Source organism: Neofelis nebulosa, chromosome 17 (genome assembly GCF_028018385.1).
Source record: "Neofelis nebulosa isolate mNeoNeb1 chromosome 17, mNeoNeb1.pri, whole genome shotgun sequence".
In the NCBI taxonomy this organism is placed as follows: Eukaryota; Metazoa; Chordata; class Mammalia; order Carnivora; family Felidae; genus Neofelis; species Neofelis nebulosa.
In genome coordinates, this window is record NC_080798.1 from 20,797,358 (window position 1) to 20,819,999 (window position 22,642).

Sequence of the window (22,642 nt, forward strand, 5' to 3'; positions counted from 1 at the left end):
CTCTCACTTATCTATACCGTTGGTAGCACTTCCGGTGCTAGAGGCCATTCCCACGGGGTGTACTCAATAGCTTAAGAGCTTTCTAAGAGTCAGCACAGAGTATTTGAGGCCCCACTGACAGTTTCTTCTATTTGGAAGTGTACTGGCCTCTCTATTTGTTTGGAATTTCAGTATCCGCTCTGGACAATGTAACAGTCAAGCACATTTGTTGTCTATAAACTCTGACCAAAATGGACTACCACCAATCTTCCCGAATTACTAAAGATTGACAATTTAATCAAGAGGTATACGTGATTCAAAAATGAAAACAAACAGCATTTATCTCTTTGAGGGTAAATTCTGCTGACAGCAGCCTTCTCTTTAGAAATCTAAACTATAACCCTGAGGTTCAAGTAAAACAAGTAAGCAGCTATGAAACCAAATTCCATGAAAAAATAAACTCCTTCCACATTAGCAAGTCCAGTCGAGACCTTGCCACATCCTCCAGTGACTAGACTCCATTTAGCATATATTTAATACACTTCAATAAGCTGGTTCCTTGGTTTCTGACCTTCAAAGAAAGGAAAAACACTCATCTTGTGTATTTTAAAAGAGCTTTATTTAGTATATAATCTCCGTACAACTCAGTACAACAAATTATAAAGGCTCTTTGTAAGATTTTACCCTTAGGATGTTAAATACAGAAAATCAATTGCCACAACACAGCAAGACACTCTCATCTTAAAAGCTTTTTTCCATCAGCAGATAAGCACTCTCTTCTAGGCCAAAAGGTTGTCATATATAAAGCCTTTGGGAGAATACTAACCAACATACGTGATCTGAGAACATTTTAATATCTTCCTAACAATCCCAAGGTTTGAATGAAATTTTAAAAAAATGGAATATTTCTATGTTAACTCAGGGAGGTTTTGGCCAAAGATGAGCTAAAACTGGTACATCTTAAACTAAGTTCATATGGAATCAGAATAAACATTTTTAGTTAATCATGAAGTAAAGATGCAGACTGGATGAAATATTACGCATGTCTTTGCCATCTGGCGGCACCTGCCCCAAACACACACACACACACACACACACACACACGCACATCTGGTTGACCTCACAAAGTTCAAGAAAATCATCTTTAAGTGGACAACAAATGGCCTAGATAAACACCTAATTATGCTTCTGGCTAATATATCTGAAATTAATCCCTATTTTTTAAGTCTGTAATAAAAGTGACTGTAACCTTTCAACTATAGTAGAATCTCTGTTAGCCACTGTGATCAGGATCAGTCATTTAATGAAGTAAGTAGATTTATGCAGGGAATCATCATTTTAAATGTGTAATTGTCCACTCATTTACTAACCTTCTGCTGGGAAGCCAAGGCCTTTCCTTTGCAATAGGGGTTCAATGACTGCAGCTCTATTCTTGAATAAATCACACCAATAATATGATTTGGGTACATTTTAACACCTTCTGATCAGTCTAGATATTTTTAAAGGTGGAATAAGTACTTAAATCGATAAAGCAACCTAAGCTTAGAAATGTCCTTGAATTTTACGTTTTCCCAATATTTTATAATTTTTCCAACCATGCCTAATGTATTTAAAAGCAATTTTGACTAGCAACTCAACCTTTATCAAATCTTACCAAAGCATTCAAGTTAAATTTCACAGAAATAACCCTTTCTTTTCCACACCCGTATCTCCTAGGTTTGTGTTGAACTGTGTACTCACAGTAGGAAGTAGAACTTGCAGAGAAGCTGCGTACGGGCACAGAGCTCACGGGACGGAGCACATGCCGTGGGCGGACACTGGGCAGCAGCCTGGGCAGTCAGCTTACAGGAGGGATGGAGTCCGTCGGGGAGTCCGGTGAGTCACGTTAAGTAGAGGATGATTAAGAGCACTTATTGTACGTAGACGTTCTTCCGAATGCTAACTCCGAAGCAAGATCAAGTGGTTATTCTACCCATGAAAACCAGCCACAGTATGAGGCTATTACCAAATATTAACAGAGCCACTGAGATCTGCACGGCGGGGAGCGAGGACGGCCCCAGGTGACGTGCTTTGGCCTGGTAGAGAGCCAGGAGTCAGTCACTTTTCCTCTTTCCTCCCGTGGACTCCAACGAGAAGGTCATAAAAGAGACAACTGATGAGCACTAAGAAGATTTAACACGACTTGTTGGCAGATTTGGTCATCAGGACATAAAAATGTCAACTCTACAAGGTCACAGTGTCTTGGAAAGAGCATATGTATGGATTCTGTCTTGCAAGACCTTTTTTTTTTTTTTTTTTTGGCACTTTATTTTTTTCACAGAAGACTGAACACTATGTTTTGGCAACAATGGCACGTAGACTGTGAGAAAAAGATTACTGTGTGCCATCACGGCGGTGAGGAGAAGCATAAAAATTGAAGTACATGTTTCTTATACTGAAACTGCACATACCCAAATGCTTAGATGAACGCATATAGAAACATTTAAAATAAAACTGAAACATATCTGGAAGGTAACAGAAGACTTTAAAAACAAAACTACGTAGTCTAACATGTACCTTACATGTGCTTCGTTTCAATTAAGAGTAAGGCACTCGCTGAAGGATGTACTGACCCATGCTGTCAGCCACACCGGGCATGCATCATTACTGGCTTAATTAAAGTTTTAGTACTGATTAAAGTGTTTTATTATTGTATTATCCTAAACTGCAGTGGTCTCCAACCTTATTAAGGGATACAGGAAAGACATAATTCAGGAGTTTCAGCTGCATAATTTAGTAACCCAGCCAGTGTCATTTTTTTTATTTAAATAAGTTTTGATTAAAAAAGCTGAGTATCCTTGAGTCCAACATGACAGTGTAAAATTTCTTTTTGAATACTGTTTAATAATAGTAACTCAATAGAACATCATTTAAACATGCGATAGATCTATCTTGATGCCGAGGGTAATTTACTTCAATACAACTGCAAGGAGAAACCTTTAAATCATTTCCAACTGGCAAGTACAGGGGAGAAAGTTAATTTCATTAGCCATCTTGATTTAATTAAACACGCAATATGCTTTTATCAGCAACTTTTACATGTCCCCATCATTAGAAATTAATTATAAAAGCAATTATCAAAAAATTTTTGAACAGGTATACATAATCTCTTTGTTGTTTACAAATAAGCATGACTTAGAGGCACTTGGTTACCTTTGAGTAAGAAAAAGAATCACACTACCTGGGCCCTCACAGCAAGATTGGAGACCACAAATCAAATTTGGTATGAAAATGCTCTCTGCCAAAAATATTGTATTAGTGAATTAGTTAAGATATAACCTTTTAAAAATATTCAGACTTTGCAAGGTTCTATGCTGTAAAAAATACAAAGGCTAAAAACAAAAAGTTTACAAAATTTTGCAAACCCAGTAAATTTAAATGAGTAAGAAATGAAGAAAAATTTTCTTACTTGCAGGATAGGTTAAGTAGTATCAATAGGTTTTAAAATAACACTAAACAGTAACAAATTCTGCTTGGCTACGTAACATTTTTGCTCCTTTAAGGACTTACAATAAGGAATTTGCCACACTTTTCTGTATCCGGCATTAAAACATGCACCCACATGCGCATACAGACACAGACAGACACACACAGACAGGATGCATACGCTGAAGTGCGAAACATTACATTTCAGACACGGCACAACACAAGGTTTTAGGTATATGTACAAAGACCCAACGTGATTAAAAAAAAATATTAAAAGCATGACAGTCGGAAAACATTATAAAAGTTTTTAGGTGAAACAGGGCGATCGAGGGCTTTTAAAAACCCACCAGGTGTTCTTTGCTAGGGAAACGACATTAAAGAATTGTGTTATGCATCCCCTTGATTCAATTCAATCGTAGCTGTCTGAAGTCAATCAGCTCAGTCAAATCCTGAAGAGCCTCTTGATTTCCAACAAGAGGGGTGTCTGTCCAGGCTCCCGTGGAACACTTCCTGTTCTCCCCACCAGCAAAACTTCCAGACCACTCTTAGAAAGTGGAGAATGTTTAGGCTACAGAACATTAATGAAACAAGATAAAAAAGACTGAAGCTTGTGTGAGATACTTCCCAGGACGGTAACGCTTGTGTAAACATCCCTACAACTTACTTATATCACAGCTTTGTGGTACAGGCTACCTAACGACAGATGAAATGTTACCTGTTGAGTTTCATTAGGATGGAGTTTCACGTATCAAAAATAGAGATTGACCGAAGAGCTCGGCTACTTGTTTCTAGAGAGCTTGTAAACATGGAACGTTTTGTTCTGGAACACTCTGGTGAAGTATGCCGTGTAGGGCGGCAGGTTTCTCTTTATCTCTTCGCAGAAGCGAGGGTGGCCTGCGAGTTTCAAATCAGGATCGTTCTCTCCTGGGCCATCCATCATCTAAAGCCAAAACAAAACCGAATACAATTTGGGAAAAAAATAATTATATTGACAAGAGAAGAAGGAACAGGTGACGGGGCTCCTCTGAGAGTGGTACGTTAGGTGAGCGTAAATCGTCCAATTTCAATGTCAGTGGCTGCTTCGAGACGATCTGGCCCACCTCTTTCCCCTGCGGAAGTGTAAACCACAGCTGGAGAGGGGAGTTCTGCCACAGGAGCATCCCCTCTAATGGCAAAGCCAGAAGCAGAACTTGGGTCCCCTTGTTCTTAGGAATGTAACACGCTGTGGCTCTCACAAGAATAAAAAACTGAGAAGAATGACTATGACCAGAGGAAATCCTCCAATTCAGTAGGTGGCCTCGTTAGAAAAAGTTACACACAAATCAAGATTTAAATGCGCGTCTTTGGTCTTTACCTCCTGTGAATTCAAGATGGTTAGGGACAGTTACTTTCCTCCGGCAAAAATCTGAATCTCATGTTTGTCCCTGCCACCCCCCGCCAAGCTTTACCGAGGCATAGCTGACAGACAAAACTGTACATATTCATGATGATCTGATACACATGGACATGGTCAAATGATCACCACCATCAAGTTAATTAAAACATCCATGTTCCGGGGCGCCTGGGTGGCTTGGTCGGTTAAGCGTCTGACTTCGGCTCAGGTCATGATCTCATGGGCCGTGAGTTCGAGCCCCGCATTGGGCTCTGTGCTGACAGCTCGGAGCCTGGAGCCTGTTTCAGATTCTGTGTCTCTCTCTCTCTCTGCCCCTCCCCTGTTCATGCTCTGTCTCTCTCTGTCTCAAAAATAAATAAGCGTTTAAAAAAAAAAAAAATTTAAAAAAAAATTCATGTTCCTTAAAGGAACAAACCTGCAGTTACAAGGTGAATGAGTTCTGAGGCCTGACTGTACAGCATGGGGAGAACAGTCAATAATACCACAGACTTGAGATTTGCTGAGAGAGGAGATCTTAAGTGTCCTGAATCTCAAAATCTGCACAGTCAAGTTTTTCTTCCCTCACTTGTTTCTTAAATATCTATCAGCTTTTATACCAAATAATTACAGCACCTCTACAGGGTGAAAAGCTTCTGCTTGTGCTAATCTGAGGCCTGGCATAGGTCCGAGAACATTTTTCTCAGAAGGCTGGAGGGAGCAATAGCTTGTTCTTCTGCTCTGGAAGACTTGGCCGCAGAAAGCCATCTTGGTGGCATGGTGCCAGTGGGCAAAGGGGACACTGGCGGGAGCGGTGCCTGGAAGGGGAGATGGGGGCCCTGCTGTCACGGTCATACTCACGTGCCAGCCAAAACAATGCTCTGGGGCAGTGGTGTTAAGAGGGTTCTGCTTTTAACGGCAAAACCTTTAAAAATGAGTTTTATACATAGCCTCATGATACGAATCAGCTAAAGACAGAGTTGTTCTATTTAACGTGAAGTTGGGGTCTGAACCCCCCTATCTGTCCCCTGGCCCGGCCCGCACGGCTGTCACTGATGCGCCAGAGCCGGGAATTGTATGGGATGCTGTGAAGATGGTGAGCTGATTCCCGACATCATTCTCTAACAGTACAGAGAGTGAGACTGGACCCCCCCCCCAACACTCCGGGAGCCCCGCACGGGGCGAGGGGACACGCTTACGTGCCCGTTGGCGATGTCCAGCAGGTCCCGCAGCCGGCAGCCCCTCTGGTGTCTTCGCTCGTAGCAGATGCTGTCTTCCAGGATGACATAGTCAGCGCCGAAGGACCTCAGGAGGGCGTGCACGTCCTCCGGAGACCTCTTTGCGTAGATCTGATAAACCTGCGAAACGAGATGAGAGTGGAATAGCGAAAAATAGCACCCAACTGCCAGGAAGTCAGTGGACGAGTATCTAATAAGGTGACGTCCCACAGGGGTTATGGCTAAGACCCGACACCCAGCTCCCCGACCTCTTCCCGTGCAGGCCACTCCCTCATCCGCAGTCCTGGGTTGTGTGGGGGAAATTCCCAAAAGAATGCAAGTCACAATCACTCAGCTTTGGGAAGAAGAGAGTGAGTCATGCTGAATACATTGGGCTTTAGACACCAAACAGATCTGGATTTAGAATGTATTGTTGGGAGCTATGTATCCGTAGATGCCTGTTCTAAGGATGCTTCCCTGAGGTAAATAAACAGTGGAGTAAAGAAGACACAATCTCTACGTTTAAAAAGGGGTTCTTTGCACGAAAAGGTCCATCAGGCATGACGGTACAGCTTGGGGGCACCTCTACTTGTAAGGATCCTCAGCTTCTGACAATGGCGGTTGGAGAAGAGCACCGCCATAGGGTCCTCGGTGCTAGGCTGCCCCCGGCTTGACCAGGAGACCCCGTGCTTCGCTCTCACGCTTCCTGGAGCACGAACAACCTGCAGCACCAGTGGCAGTTCAGTGGGAGGCGCCTCCTCCCTGTTCATCACCAGCGTCACATACCTTTGACTGCAGAGCGTGTGTGTGTGTGTGTGTGTGTGTGCACGTGTGTGCATGTGGGCGGGGGGATGGACAGGGGTGCCGACTCCTTCCCTGCACACTGATGTCTAATGACGCGTTTCTGACCAAAGAGACTGGGCCCTGAGGGCCAGCGTGCCTGTACTGATAGGTGAAATGCCAGGAGGTGGTCTCCTTCTGTGACTTGAAGCCAGAGGCCATCCTCGCTGTAGTTTAGCAGCGGCCTCACACCAAAGCCATTCCCAGGATTTGAAGGTCATGACTGAAGAAGGGCACCAGGACCTTAAGGATGTATTTGGTTAGAGCACAAAACTCAGTCCCTAGACAAGGGCTGGATATCGGAGAGGGGGGGGCGAGGAGGAGCCCCCGTGTGCCTGACGTGTCCCTTCTGCACCTTCTGCCAAGTCTGAGCCGCACCAGCCACCTCCCGCCTGGACTCCGGTTCTGTGGAGCCGGTGCCCTCCCTGCTTCCTCCAGCTAACCTGGGGCGATCTCAGGTACTTGCACCAACTGAAAAATCCCCATTTTAGTAGGAATCTAGGTTCAGATGATTCTCATAAAAAACAGGGGACTTAGTAAAAAATCATTTGCTTTTAGGCTAGTTAAATCTCCTGCCAAAACAAGACTTTTCAGCAACTTTTCAGCCGCTAAGATTATGAAGTGACTGACATAAAACATTAAAAAGTTTGAGCCCACTGCTGGAGAGGACTGGGGGAAAGGGGTACCTCTCTGCACTGCTGACTGGAATGTATGTGGTATAATCTGTACAGAGGGCAACTTAGGACTGTCTGTCCAGCTCAATTACAAATGCCCGTACTTTCTGTCCCACAAGTTCATCTCTAAGAATCTGATGTACAGACAAACACTTGTATTTGTGCACAGTGATACGCATACAAGTTTACCATTTGGAACATTGTTTACATCATTACAAAAGACAGGGAAACAACCTAAATGGTTAAATAAAATATGCTATGTCTGCATAACAAAATTTTTGTAGATTCAGAAATACAATGCTGTCAATAGCAGATATGGGGGGGGGCGCCTGGTGGCTCAGTCAGTTGAGCATCCAACTCTCAATTTCGGCTCAGGTTATGATCTCGTGGTCGTGAGATCAAGCTCTGTGCTGGGTTCTGCACTTAAGATTCTGTCTCTCCCTCTGCCCCTCTCTCCCACTCACGCTCACTCTCTAAAATACAAAATTTTAAAAAAAGGAAGGACTAGTTAAAAAAAATAACTGCTGGGGGCGCCTGGGTGGCACAGTCGGTTAAGCGTCCGACTTCAGCCAGGTCACGATCTCGCGGTCCGTGAGTTCGAGCCCCGCGTCAGGCTCTGGGCTGATGGCTCGGAGCCTGGAGCCTGTTTCCGATTCTGTGTCTCCCTCTCTCTCTGCCCCTCCCCCGTTCATGCTCTGTCTCTCTCTGTCCCAAAAATAAATAAAAAACGTTGAAAAAAAAAATTAAAAAAAAAAAAAATAACTGCTGTGGAATGAGCTGCGAAGTATATGAAATGCCAAAGAAACCAAGATTTAGTATGTTCTTTTGTAAAAGAGGGGGAAAGAATGTGAATACAGTGTGTGTACATTTGTATATGCACAAAATGCCTGTGGAAAGATACACAACAAAGCATTTGTCTCCTGTGAGGGGAGACAGTAGCTGGGAGAGGGTGGGATGTAGACTTTTCACTAAGTTCCCTTTTATTTTGAAATTTGAACTATGTAGCTATATTACCAACTAATACACACACACACACACACACACACACACACACACAATGGTCCATAAAACAAGTTACTAGCGTGTCTCTACTCCTTTTCTTTCCCTAATTCAAAAGCTCTGAGGGTTCTGTTCTTAAATGGTCTTTTCTGTACATCTCAAGCCGTTTCTCTTGTTATTTTAATCCAGAGGAATATATATGTTGCCTTTAATGGATGTGGGGGGCAGGGCAGACTCAGGAGATAAAGGCCTGTGGCCTTCAGGTCCGACTGCCCCTGACAACATACACACGACGGCAAGCCACTGCTGGCCCCCCAGAAGCCATGAGCCCTCACCGCTTTGGTCCGCTCTCTCAGGCTGTTGTCTTCGTAGTGCGGGTGGTTGGTTAAGGTCCTTCCTGTGCACAGCTTAACTCCGGCCAGCAACTGCATGCTCCCGGCAAACACGGCCTTTCTTGGGGTGTTGGAGCTAGAAGATTCAGAGTCTGAATTAACTCCACCGCTAAGATTTCCTCAAAGATAACAAGAAAATAACATCATGTTCCCAGAATCACCCAGCTGTGTCAGGAAGGGCTGAGACTTTGGGAAAAACACAGGAGGCTGCTTGACATTTGCCTTCAAACTGTTTCATGAAGCTTCTCCTGTCTGTTTTTGACAATGGTTGGGAAACTTCTAATTTACTGTTTTGATGGGTTTACCCTCATAATGAATGGGCTTAGGATGTGGGCATCTCCTGGCTCTAAGCCTTCTGGGCTAAATCCCATAATCCTCTCCCTCTCTTGCTCCAGAGGGTCAGATTCTGACAAAAAAGAACTTACAAGACTGTCATCCTGTTCTGTATTAAACTTAACTAAAGGGCCGCCTAGAGTAAAACAAATTATAAAGCCAGAAACTGCAGCTAATCACGAGTCAATTCCAACCGTTTTCATTTGAAACAAGAAAAAAGATCACAGATATTATGATAAATAGCTTTCCAGAAAAAAAAAAAAAAAAACACAACCCAGAATCAGTAGAAACAAAAGAACACAGAAGATTTTGAAAAGGCAAATAATTTATTACTCAGTATGGGGACGTACACTGTTTCTGATGTGGAAACACAAGCATTTCCCATACTCCTCTCCTTGGCCCTGATTATGAAAGTCTGAGGAATCTGGAGGAATACGGGCACTCTCGTATCATTAAATCATGACCCTGCTAAGTGCCACCAAGCTGCGATTCCCTGCCTCCCTGTGGGGTGTGATGGACACTGACGGAGGATCAAGGAAAGAGTCCCTGATTCCAGTGAACTCATTTTTCCTTTTCCCCCTGAAAGAAAAGAATCTTAGTGGTTGATTTTAATTCCCTTCCATTTTTTGGAGTGCCTTGCAAATCAACGAGGTGTCAGTTCCCCGGGACGACCCCGAGCGCCTTTGTGCAGACTGCTCAGCACACTGCTTCCTGCGGGGGCCACTGGGGGCCCCGCGAGCCCTGCCCGTGCTAAGAAAAGAGCAGCCTGAGCTTGCCAGGGGGAGGTAAAGGACGCAGATAATTTCAAGAAGAAGTCTCACTGAAATTATTAAAACTCGAAATACTCTAGAGAAAGACAGAGCAGGCTGTTCTCCTTGTGTTTTGGGAGATCAGGGCAGAAACTTACCCTGGTGCTAAGTTTCTAAGAGAAGCCACCATCATATTCCCGCATCACGTGCGGGTGTTCTATTTCCTTCAGTGCAATGCTAAGACCAGAGTGTGAACGCCATCTGACAAAGGCCTTACGGTACATCCTACAGTTCAAGTTGTAACGCTCACAACTTACTTGAAGAACTCAGATTTTCTACCAATGACCCTCTCACTTGGATTTCAATGGGCTTTCTCAAGTGACAAGACATGGACAGAAGGACGATGGGCAACAGGAACGACGTGTTACCTGTGTCCTCCCTTCTGGACGCCAGAGGCTAGAGTGTGGACTAGCACAGAACCAGGTTTTCAGTGAGCCTGACTGCTGGGTGGGTGGTCATCGTTCCAACAAGCAGACCCAAGAGTGCAAGAACAAACGAACGTTTGCCCTGTCCCCTTGAGCTGGCGATTTACAGGGAACTCTGGACTTCTGTCCCATGTGGTGGGTGGGACAGGCGGGTTTCAATGACAACATGTGAAGGTGTAGCATTCCTTAGTGGGAGATTCTACAAATATTTAGTTTAATTCAACTGACACTTACTAAGCACTTAGTCTGGGCCGCCTACCCTGAGCCACCCTCATCACCGCGCGCCAGACTTGCAAAAGAGTCCCTAATGGAAACAAACCATAAGAGACTCCTAACAATGGGGAACAAACCGAGGGGTGCTCGAGAACAAACCGAGGGAGGTGGCTGGGGGACGGGCTAGATGGGTGATGGACATCAAGGAGGGCACTTGTGATGAGCACTGGGTGTTGTGAGTGATGAATCACTGAATTCTACTCCTGAAACCAATAGCAATACTGAAACCAATACCGATACGGATTTAAATGAAAATTTAAAAAGAAAAAGGGCATCTGGATGGCTCAGTGGGTTAAATGTCCAACTCTTGGTTTCGGCTCAGGCCATGCTCTCAGTTTGTGAGTTCAAGCCCCACATCAGGCTCTGTGCTAACAGCACAAAGCCTGCTTGGGATTCTCTCTCTCTCTTTTTCTCCCTCAAAATAAATAAATAAACTAAAAAAAAAACAAGAAAAAAAAAAAGAAAAAATAATGGAAAACTTAAAAAAAAAAAAAAGAATTGCTAAAGTATGGACAAATATTAATTAAAGAAAAGTGTCATCATTTTCCCAAGCCAGTCTTCTTTTCTTTTGTGTACTCTTAACTGGCTTAAACCATTCCACCACAATAAATAATATAATCATATCCCATATTAAATAATGCCCAAAAGTGGCTGTCTCTGGGGCCTCTGAACTGAAGATACGAAGTCTGGTCTCCACGTCTGGCAGAGCACAGGGTAGAGGCGAGGGCGAGCTGTGGGTGAGCTGTCCTGGCTTACAGTCTTACTGCCTAAAGAGTGCCCAACTGGTCTTTGTACACAGATGACAAATCTGGCCGCTGAGCTGATAACATCCATCCAGATCTCGAGACTGTCTTAACATCCCCGTTTCGAATTAGAACAGGAGCCGGCGTCAGGGAGATGCACAGAGCTGTTTCTAGTATATATTTTATAACTGTGGCAGACACAGATGAGTGATCTAGGACTGATCTCTTATCTATTCATGGCTAATGACCCAGGTTTCATCTCCCTTCCTAGACTATAATCGTACTACTTGGATGAATTACATAGTTCTCAAAGGTTTAAAATGTCCAAAGTCCTGAACTGCTTGCTGGGAAGCTACAAAGCTATTCTTTATTCAGTCAAAATCTATTGCTGCGGGCCTACTGTGTGCTGGGCTGGCAAACGTGGTATGATGGTAACCTGGCTTCAAGAAGCCTTCTAGCTAATAAGCTAATAGAGCCAGACTCAGCTCCCACTACAGGCAGACACTTCCATATAAACCAGTCATTAGTCTAGCACATATTTACTAGTGCTCTCTGTGGGCCTTGGGCGATCCTGGGAACGAAACACAACAGACTTGGCTCACCCTGGCAAATCCCGCCTCTCCCCACTGGGTGCTCAGGGAGCACTGGAGCACCCCGCCCCCACAGCGGTGCAGCCACGTGCCGCAGGACTGCTCAGAGGCACGGAGAGAAAAATGAACTAAACCACATTCTTCTGTGATGTGTGTGTGTTTTTTTAAACGTTTATTTATTTTTGAGAGAGAGAGAGACAGAGCATGAACGGGGGAGGGTCGGAGAGAGAGAGGGAGACACAGAATCGGAAACAGGCTTCAGGCTCCGAGCTGTCAGCACAGAGCCCGATGCGGGGCTTGAACTCACGAACCACGAGATCATGACCTGAGCCGAAGTCGGATGCTTAACTGACCGAGCCACCCAGGCGCCCCTTCTGTGATGTGTTTTAATGTTTGGCCTCGTTAGCAAAGAGTCAGGAAGTTTAAAAGTAAAGGAATCTGTCTCAGCCTCTGGCACAACAATCCTGTGGCCTGTTAGCAGTCTTTCCTTGGTTTTATTTATTTTTTTTAAACTTTAAAAATTTGTTTATTATTGAGAAACAGAGAGAGACAGAGCATGAACATGGGAGGGGCAAAGAGAAGGGGAGACAGAATCTGAAGCAAGCTCTAGGCTCTGAGCCGTCAGCACAGACCCCGACGCGGGGCTCGAACTCACAAACTGCAAGATCACCACCTGAACCAAAGTCGGGCGCTCAACCGACTGAGCCACTCAGGCACCCCCTTGGTTTTACTTTAAAGCAGCAAATACAAGTACCCCAATGCCTATAAAATGAACTAGAAGTAATACTTCCTTGAAAACCAGGGACTTCCGAGCATAGCAGAAACGGTGTATTCACTCTCTTCTAGTGACTTGGTTTCATAAGCTAGCCCCATTGCAAACCTGGGACATTTCACATTTTAAAGATTCAAGTTTACCCATAAAGCCAATGCAAAGCAAAACAAACAAGCAAAGTGGAACAAAAGGAAAAACAATCACACGTTTTCTGAACTTTAAAAACCTAGCTAGCTTCACCATGGTTTATATTTTCTGTGGTGAACTCAGCAGGCAAAGGGAAAAGGCATTTTTTTGTCCTTAACTTAAAATATGCAGTATGACAGGTGTAATGCTGGGTATTCTGCCTTCACAGATACTTCTGCTGACACAGTCTGTGGTCTGTGTCTAAAACAGCTAATGTGCTTTTAACCATTGAATGACACTTCTCTATTATAGAAAAACAAAGCAATTTTTACCAATGTTTGAACAAATGATGTATAAAATGAAAGGATAATTTGTTTTTATAGCCCTCTGCCAAGCTCTATAGCGGGCTGCCCAACCTGCAAACAATTTATTCTGCAAGAAATGTCACTAAATAATGACAAGGACTCACAGGTCAAATGGATTTACATTACATAATTTAAATGTCATTCCGGGAAGACCTGATGGCATTTTGAACAAATAATCTCATTTACTTTTGAAGCTCTAAGCTTCAACAAGTTAATTACTGTTGAACTAATGGGTAAACTGAGCATTAGAATATAATGTGCGAACATTTGCTTTATCTACCCCTCAAAAATTTATAGAATTATGCAAATACCACAAAATGATTCATTAAATATAAAAGAGGCTTATAGGCATTTAAGGTCTCAACTTAACCTTCATCATACTTAAGATACACAGTAATTCTTTCTGCTTTGATAAAATGCTAAGGAAGTGTGGTCCATTTTCTCAGTCCCATTGAGAATATATTGCACATGCAGGCTTCATCACTGAAAAGGGACTACCGTTAGTGAAAAATCTTCTAAAGCCCCATGGTTAAAATGTCACATCTCAGAATATTCAAATCTGCGGGCGTGTCTTCATTGCACAACGTCAAAGAAGAATTTCAGGAACAAGAATGAAACACTTACAGGTCACAAAGGAACGAGGTCTGAAGCACCACGGCCGTGGCGTTTGGCCTCGTGGAAGTAAAAGTGCTTCCTAGTCACACACACGGCACAGCAAGTACCACCTGGGTCTTGCCGAAAGAGCTGCCAGAAACTAAAATCAATCAATCAATCAATCAATCAATCGTGTTTTTAATCTCTGCGTTTGGGAGACCCTCAATCTGCTGGGAAGCGAGCATGCGGCAGTGAGTGCCGTGCGGAGGGCAGGCAGCCAGGGGAGCACACAGGCCGGCCCCGAGGAAGGATCGGGGTATAAGCGGCCTCCTGGTTCTTCCAGGGAAGATTCTGGGGCTGACTTCAACACAATGTCCTCACTGATTAACGAGGGATCGACTCTCAAAGTTCTATTAGTTTTCTACTTACAGTGAAATCTCGAAGGAACTAAAGAGAGGACATTTCTATTACTAATATAAAAAAGTTTTCAGTTGAAACCTGATAAGGCTCTAAAAACCTTAAACTGGAGTCAACAGTAAGAATATGGAAAACAGGCATGAAGACAGCAGTGCTGAGATGAGACTCAACTCTAGCGGAGAGGTGGTGAGAGTGGGCGGCCACGTGATGTCCTATGTGTCGTTGGTGCTCAGTAAGTATCTGTTAAATCGTATCAGTAAGTTCAAGTTCAGATATAACTTTGCACATTAAGGTGTTAGACAGTCTCTCAGAGACCGAATCCCTTCAGAACGGCCCCTCTCCTATTAATATGTGGTGTCCTAAAGCCATGCCCTTTATCTTCCCCGGAGGCTGTCTGGTTAGCCAATAAAGCGTCAAAACCGAGCCCCTCCAGAAGAGGAGGAAATAACTAACTCCTGCTGAGATGGAATCTTTCGATTCATCCTCCAAGCCCGAGAAGCCCAAGTGAATACTCGGCCAGCCCTGATCTCCAAACGGAGGCCCAGTGTCCCGGAGCACAACGGTGATGCGTAAGGCAGGCGTGTGGTTTGCCCCAGCAATAAGTATACAGAACAGAGACCGGGACGTGCTGGGTAGGCTTCTTCTCAACACTTCACAGAGGAGGGGCCCTGTGGCATCACGGAGGGTCACTTGAGGTGTCCCCGAGGGTTCCTGTAGGTCACGGCTTCTCATCCCGACTCGTCTCGCAGCCGTCCTGTGACGGAAGCTACATCCCGCCCCGTACGCGCTGCCATGACCTCCCTGACGAAAGACAGACATGGTGCCCCTGTGCCGGCTGTCCGAGAACAGCAGCAGACGACGTGGGAAGAAGGGGGCCGAGTCCCCGCCGGAGCTTTGCCGGCTGCCCTCAGACAACTTCAGACCGACTCCCAGGTACAGTCCATGCCATCCTTCGGCCACAGCCTGCTTCCAGCACAGCTCAGACCTGCTAGTGTCCCGGGCACAGGTGACTCATCAGAGTAGTAAAATGGAAGCGGAAGGTCATATGTTACGTTTCAGAAACAGAAGAAATCAAGGCGAGTTCAAAGAATATGAAGTGTGTTTTCCCTTGTGTTTGGAACCGAAGGCTACAGACCAGAGCTGATTTCAATGTTGATTTCAACAAATACATTTTGCGTCTAACTAGACCCAATTTTGGCATATATTCATCATCACTTAAGCTTATTTCACAAACATGCCCAGCAGCTATTTTTACAAAAACGATAATTAAGATTTGAAGAATTTTAAGGGAAAACGAGCAAGATTAGATCACAATGGGGCCAATATTTTGGAACAATACAAAGCTTTCCAGTTGCTGAGGATTTTTTAAAAAGTAGAAAGAACGTGTTTCCATACAGGGAGAGGACCATGTTAGTAGGAGGATGATAAAGTAAGGAACAAAGATCGCTTTCGCAAAGGAGAGAAGTAACAGACTAACAGACTGTCTTCTTTGCACTTGGAATATAACCTCTCGTCTGCCATCTCTCAGAACCAGAAATGTCACTGTAAGTAATCTTGCCTGAGGACAAGCACGGAGACACAGGCACTGTAGTAAGCGCAGCAGCCCGACACTGCCACGGACCGCCTGGCCTCCGCCAGGACACGTTCTTACCGAGGCTCCATTCATTCCCCAGGGACCAGGGAGCGGAGGCGGGCTGCTCACAGGAATGACCGAGGCAGGCCCGCCAGCTTCAGGGCTCTACCAGGAGGGGGCGCCCTGCGCTCTTCCGATCAATAGTGTGACTTTGAAACCAGAACACCACCAGCCTCACCTTCACAGGTACACGCCATAAATTTCCGGGTGACTACAGTTAATGCAAAAGTAATTGGCTTTTCTTTACACGAATAACCCTCTTTTCCCATACACAATAAATACAGAAGGAATTATTTACTCTATAATTGTCTGCCGTGATTTAAAGTTAAATAAATAAATAAAGACAAAGCACTGCTTAGTAATCTCAGCACTGGAAGTACTTGAAAAATTATACTCACTGCATCTAGTCAAAGCCAGTCCGACATTGGGACCAAAGCCACATATATATTTTAGACATAAATCTCTATAAAACCCATGTATTGCACTCAAGAGACCGAAGCTATCAAACGTTTCCCATCTCTTAATACACAAGCGGTGCTAAACTGTACTGGTTAGTAAACATTAGTCATGAGCAAGTGCCAATATGGCTACTAAAACCCTAAGTGATGGAGACGATACCGCCGATGCCTTCAGAATATGTCACACAAGATTTGCGACGTCTATTTACATGTGAATAATCACACTGCTGCTTTTTGGTTACAAAGTAGGGAAATGCAGTACTACAGGGCACAGGAATGCTACTCTGGGTAACAAAGTTTATTTCCGGTGGGAGGCAGGTTCCATTAACAAAGCTTTCGAACACATGACTTTCACGCTGACACTGAGTGCTGGGGCAAAGCAACAGAACGCAGGCAACAGTAGGCACCAAGAGAATGCTAAACGGGACGATGTTCAAGAGAGAGTCTGGATTTTTAGTTTTCTTTAGGCCTGGTCTCGGGCAGTGTGCTTCGTTGAAATCAAATGTGCACGCAGCTAGTAGGACTCCGTCGTTTACGGTATAACTTTTCAATGATTAACAAGGAAAGAATACTTTCATGTGTCAGCAGTAACAGAAAATCTGAATGGTACCAAAATGGAAGACACGCCAAAGGTAAAATTGGCCTAGACTACGAAGCTTCCTTTCCACTGCTGCCAGTGGCCTGGGGAGCATCCTCCAGCTCTGACTTCCTCTCCTTACAGGTATTTTCTCTTCTTCCGGAGTTTGTGGTTACAGGGAATATTTCTTGAATGGGGAGAAATTATTTCCAAATATAGAGCTTTAAAGAAAAACTCGGAAATGAATGTATCTTCACAGTTAGATTTCAGAAAAAAAGAAAACACCAAATGAGGTCTATGGTGACTCTTAAAAGGCACTTTAAATTTTAAAGGTTAAAAAAAAATCCTCTTACTTAATCCAGTTCATCAGCTCCACTGTATCTGGATCATAGAATTCTCTCAACTCGGAGAGTTCATCCATCATTCCTGGCCAGAACTGAAATTAAAAACAAAACAAAACAAAAACAAAATCCACCCCCACACCCACAACTGTCACTAAGATTAAAACGAAAGGGGGCAAACGGCATATAGCCTGTGAACTAAATAAACACGCAACCGCAGCATCTGAACGACTTCACTGCGGCAGTGGACCCTCCTAGCAGAAGCCAGCCAAAGTCCGAAAAAGGTTCCCCGAGTTATTCTGAGCCAAAGCTAATCAGGGCTAGAGGGGTTGTCAACTTTTTACAATGAGCTTTTATTTTACTCTAATAAAAAACCTGTTGTATGTGGTGTTAGTATCTAGTGAAACATTCATTTGGATAGGACAGGAAATGGCAACCGCGAGAAGGTTCCGGTATGTTAGAAAAATAGATCTTCCATCATGCAATCTACCCTTCGATGCCGAAGGTGCCCTTACAAGACAGCGCCACGTTAGAGCTACAGAAACGCTCTGGGACAGAATCTCCTCTCATCCCCACAGTCACCCAGGGAGGAAGTGGACGCAAGCGGGCACCATCCCTACTGCTGTTCACGGTTCATTTTGTTGGTGTGGAGACGCTGGCTGGAGAGGTAGCCCGACTTGACCAGCTCACGGACTGGCAGAGCTATGGCCTGAAACCTGACTCCAAATCCAAATCCAGGATAGCCTGGCATATTTTAATATAATTACAGGTACAATGGGAGAGAAGAATATTTGAAAGTAGGACTCTCCAGGAAATCAGGAACATTTTATGCCACTGGTGCCTCCTACTCAACTCAAGGTAGTGAAGGGGAAGCAGAGTGCGAACATCACACTCTGAGCTTACTGCTTTTCTACCATAATTCCCTATTTAATCCAACAATTAATTAAATGTTCACTGCCGTATCGAATGATAATCGGCTAAGAAGCCTCGATAATCTACATACGTCCTAAGGTGAACAGCAGAACTCCCATGTTGGAAGAAGGCCAATGACAAAGTGCCCGTGCTTCATTAATTTTGAAAATACAGAAATTTTATTTAGGAACCACTGACTAGAACCCGAGTGAAACCTGACTGCTTGGAGGCTGTGTTGTCAGCCCTGTCACTTTCTTATCATCTCATCTTTGGCCATTTTTACTGCTCATTCTCATCTAGTGTTGTGGGTGGGTGAACCCGGAAAACTGTTGGTGATGGAAAACCAAGACAGCACTACTGTCTCAAAGTTTTAGAAGAGATGTAATCATAGTGATTCAATGATACCTTTGTAATATTTCAATTACCCCTATTAATTTGGATAATCAATAGAATACCAACTTTTTAATGACAGGTCCAAATTATGTGGGTATAAAACATATTTTAAAGTCTATCAATTCAATGGATAGTAGATATTTTTCTAGCTTGAAAGTTGCTGTTGTTAATTCTGAAAATGTTAAAATCTAGTAACACTGTCTTGTGGCAGACTTCTTAAACAGTGTGAAAGTGTCAAATTAACTAAATGCTGTTTCTAAATGACTAGCAATACTGTGAGAATGCAGCGATGCAAATAAATTAATCAACGTGAGCATAATAATAACTCCTGATTTTAGAGTGAAGTGCATGCTTTTCCCTTTTAAATAGGATTGTCCTAAAGAGACATATAGCAAGATTGCTACTATGGACAAGGAAATCTGAAATCCTCATTACAATTGTTCTGTGAAACTCAAATGAGGCTTTGAAGTAGAGGAGTTCATTTTGCTTATCAGTAAATCTGTTCAATAGTTGGAAAACAGATTCAGTTTCGGGGTAATTCTTAATATACGTAACACCTTTATTTTCTTTGTGATTTTAAATGTGGAGAGGTTGGAATATCTCAACGGTTTTGTACCGTGGAAGCTGGACGCATGAAGATTTCTCCTGAAGTCCCGATACTGAGAAGGGCTACGCTGGTTCTAGGCAAGTCTTCGGAAGGATTCTTCCGAGTTACTAACTCTCTCACTCAAAGAATATCAACATAGACTTCCTGGAAATGATGGCTTTTTTGGTGCTCTCACTGGTTTTTCTATAGTAATGGTTTTCAAGAGAGGTGGGGAGAGGGATTTTGCCCCACCCCCAGAGGGATGTTTTGCAATGTCTGGAGGTTTTTGATTGTCCCAACAGGAGAGAAGTGCCATTGGCATCTAGGGGGTCGAAATTAGGGATGTTGCTAAACATCCTACAACACACAGGACAGCCCCCTATGACAAGGAGTTACCTAGCCAAAATGTCAATAGTCCAGGGAAGCCCTGTCCTGTGTGTAAGTGCCACCTGGAGGGCCAGGGAAACACATTTCTGGACTCCACTCTAGAGGTTCTGATTCGGTAGGTCTGGTCTGGAGTGGGACCCAAACATCTGTATTTCTAACAAGTTCCCAGGTGATGCTGACGTTGCTTGTCTGGGGACCACACTTTGAGACCCAATGCCATATAGCATAGTTTGTTTCTTCTAGAATGCCCTTCCTGTTTTACCAAGAACAAGAGACTGAAGTCCTCAAATAGCTGTAAAAAATGAACACAATTCCAAATACATAGCTGAGACATGGAAGAACTCAGCCTACACAGAGAGGCTGTGGAAAAAAGACTGCTACTGTGTGCATACGTCTTTAGCGTGAGACCAGAAACGTGGTGAGCTCTGTCTTCTCTGGGAGGAGGGGGTTTATCACCCAGAACCAACGTGCAGAGGGGAAGTTACCTCATTCCTTATTAAACATAAATTCTACTTAATCTTCCGTTTTTGCTTTCCAGATGTTTTAAAGAAGTTTCATTTATTTACATCAGAGCAAGAAAATTCCCAGGGGCAGGGTGGTAGAAATAACCTATTTCTAGGTTTTCCAGTATCTGAGTTAGCACAGCGCTCTGCCTATGACAATAAATGTCTTGATGGATAGGAACATGATAGAGCATGATTTTTTGAAATATTTACAGTAGAATCATCCACGAGTGTGATTATCACATACTATGTTTAGCCTGAAACCTCTGGCTTTGAGTAAAATCTTACATGAAAGTATAAGCCAAACCCGAAGCTGAGCTGCAATCGCTAATCCTCCCCGTGGCTGAGCCCCCTCCTCCCTTGAGACTCCCTCCCAAATGAGGGGCGATACACAGTAGAGGATGAGATCTACTGTTCGTTCTGACATAAAACCAAATTTGAAGGAAAAAATCTAAACTTAAGAATATGTGTAAGATTGTTTAAAAAGAGAGGGTAAAAGCTCAGTTGGATGGCGTAGTCTGGGCTCCCTGCCCAGGTACTGATTCAAGCCTCTAAATCTTAAAGATGCGTCAAGAGTCACCAAATCGTCCGTCTGACTGGCGACTCCCTGTCTCTTACGAAGGATTCTCAGAACTGAAGCACAGTTAAAGCTATTTCAGGAGTTACTCAACTGAGAATATGAGGAATTTCCTTATTTCCTATTGAAACTGAAGGACAGATAACGAGGCTAGTCTGGGACTGTACTTACTTACATATGCCCAGCCTCTTACAAAGTGATTTTAAGCATCTAATAAAATATGTAGGTTAAAGTAAGATGCATTTTAGGATCTCTTACTCTCTCTAAAGCAGGTAACAGGGAATTATTTTTCTACTTAATTTACCTCAACATAGGTCTGAAAACATCTTTCGGAATTTGGATCAGCGGAATAGTAAGTCAAAACCAAAGTTAATCAGAAAAATTAACCTGTAGTCGTTTTTGCTACACTGTTTTTACTTGTTAAATACTATTTGAGAAATAGATGGGTTTTCCTATCAATGCCAGGTGGCTTCATAAGAAGCCAAGGAGAGGTCTGTAACCTCCACAAACCATTCTATTTGCCAGTAACATACAGAGTACAGAGTCAAAGCAATTATTCTGCTAAACTGATTAATGGCAACAATGAGGAAAATCAGTCTTACCTTATAGCCCAGATACAGCAGTATTAATATCGGTACTGAATATCGCATTATACATATCTATATAAGAAAGACATTATTTAGATCACAGGTATTTTGAACACTTTGGCCTTACAGTTTTGTTCTGTAAACACAGGACCCATTCTTTTTTTTTTTTTTTTTTTTTTAATTTTTTTTTTTCAACGTTTTTTATTTATTTTGGGGACAGAGAGAGACAGAGCATGAACGGGGGAGGGGCAGAGAGAGAGGGAGACACAGAATCGGAAACAGGCTCCAGGCTCCGAGCCATCGGCCCAGAGCCTGACGCGGGGCTCGAACTCACGGACCGCGAGATCGTGACCTGGCTGAAGTCGGCCGCTTAACCGACTGCGCCACCCAGGCGCCCCAGGACCCATTCTTTTTAAAGCAACAAAAATGTGATTTCACGGAGCATGAGTCTCCACTATGCCAGACAACGGGGTCAACGTAAGGGTCCCAATCACTCATGAGATACTTGTAGCTTCTACTCTATTGCCACCTTGTGAGTTCACACGGGAGAACAATTCAAAACTGCAGTTACAGGCTATTAACCATAACCATATGCTTATTCATATTTGTGTTTTCCTATCCCCCGTTATTAATATTTGTTTTAAGGATAATTTATTATAATAATAGTGATAACTGGATAATGGAGTTCTTGATGATTTGTAATTTTTCCTTGTGTGCTTTACAGTATTTCCAAATTCAGTATAATAAGCAAATCTAACCAATGGTTTGGGAAAAAATAAATAATTTAAAAAATAAAATTAAGAATAAAACTATTTTAGAAATAACTCCTTAGAAAATCCTAAGGTCTACGGCCACACCAGCCTGAATGCGACCGATCTCGTCCGATCTTAGAAGCTAAGCAGGGTTGGGCCTGGTTAGTACTTAGACGGGAGAAAACCATAAGGTGCCAGTTATCTATTTTCTGCCTCAAATTTTAGTATCTGTTTCACTGGACTGATGTAGGGGCAACTACTGAAAACAACAATAATTGGTAGGAAAGAAATCCTGAAAGTCATAAAACTAAAAGGGATAATAGCACTGACCCTCTTTGGGTTATAAAGATGGATCAACTTCAGGAGTAACTCCCATATTTCAGGGCTGCATAAGCCAAACGATGCAAACACACACATGTGTGACGTCCAGAGGTACTTCATTCTGTAGGAAAAGAAACAGGCAAAGGTCAACAAGTGCCAGCCAGCCGTGGAGAGACCCGCGGTGTGAGACAGTTGTACCGTCTGGGACAGGAAAATCTAACTAAGACTGTGCA

The 22,642-nt window shown here is 43.5% G+C and overlaps 1 protein-coding gene across 5 annotated transcripts in view; it reads right to left on the bottom strand.

Moving 5' to 3' along the window:
* Nucleotides 1-576: 576 nt before the first annotated feature.
* Nucleotides 577-22,642, bottom strand: part of DPY19L3 (dpy-19 like C-mannosyltransferase 3) — a 79,968-nt gene continuing 57,902 nt past the window's right edge. For all 5 annotated transcript variants that reach the window (XM_058707308.1, XM_058707307.1, XM_058707309.1 and 2 more), the window contains 6 exons: nucleotides 22,419-22,530; nucleotides 21,352-21,408; nucleotides 17,404-17,486; nucleotides 8,879-9,011; nucleotides 6,013-6,171; nucleotides 577-4,384 (listed from right to left, as the gene is read on the bottom strand). In XM_058707308.1, the coding sequence (XP_058563291.1) occupies nucleotides 4,223-4,384; nucleotides 6,013-6,171; nucleotides 8,879-9,011; nucleotides 17,404-17,486; nucleotides 21,352-21,408; nucleotides 22,419-22,530 (706 nt within the window). In that variant the 3' untranslated portion in view covers nucleotides 577-4,222. The remainder of the gene's footprint in view (nucleotides 4,385-6,012; nucleotides 6,172-8,878; nucleotides 9,012-17,403; nucleotides 17,487-21,351; nucleotides 21,409-22,418; nucleotides 22,531-22,642) is intronic.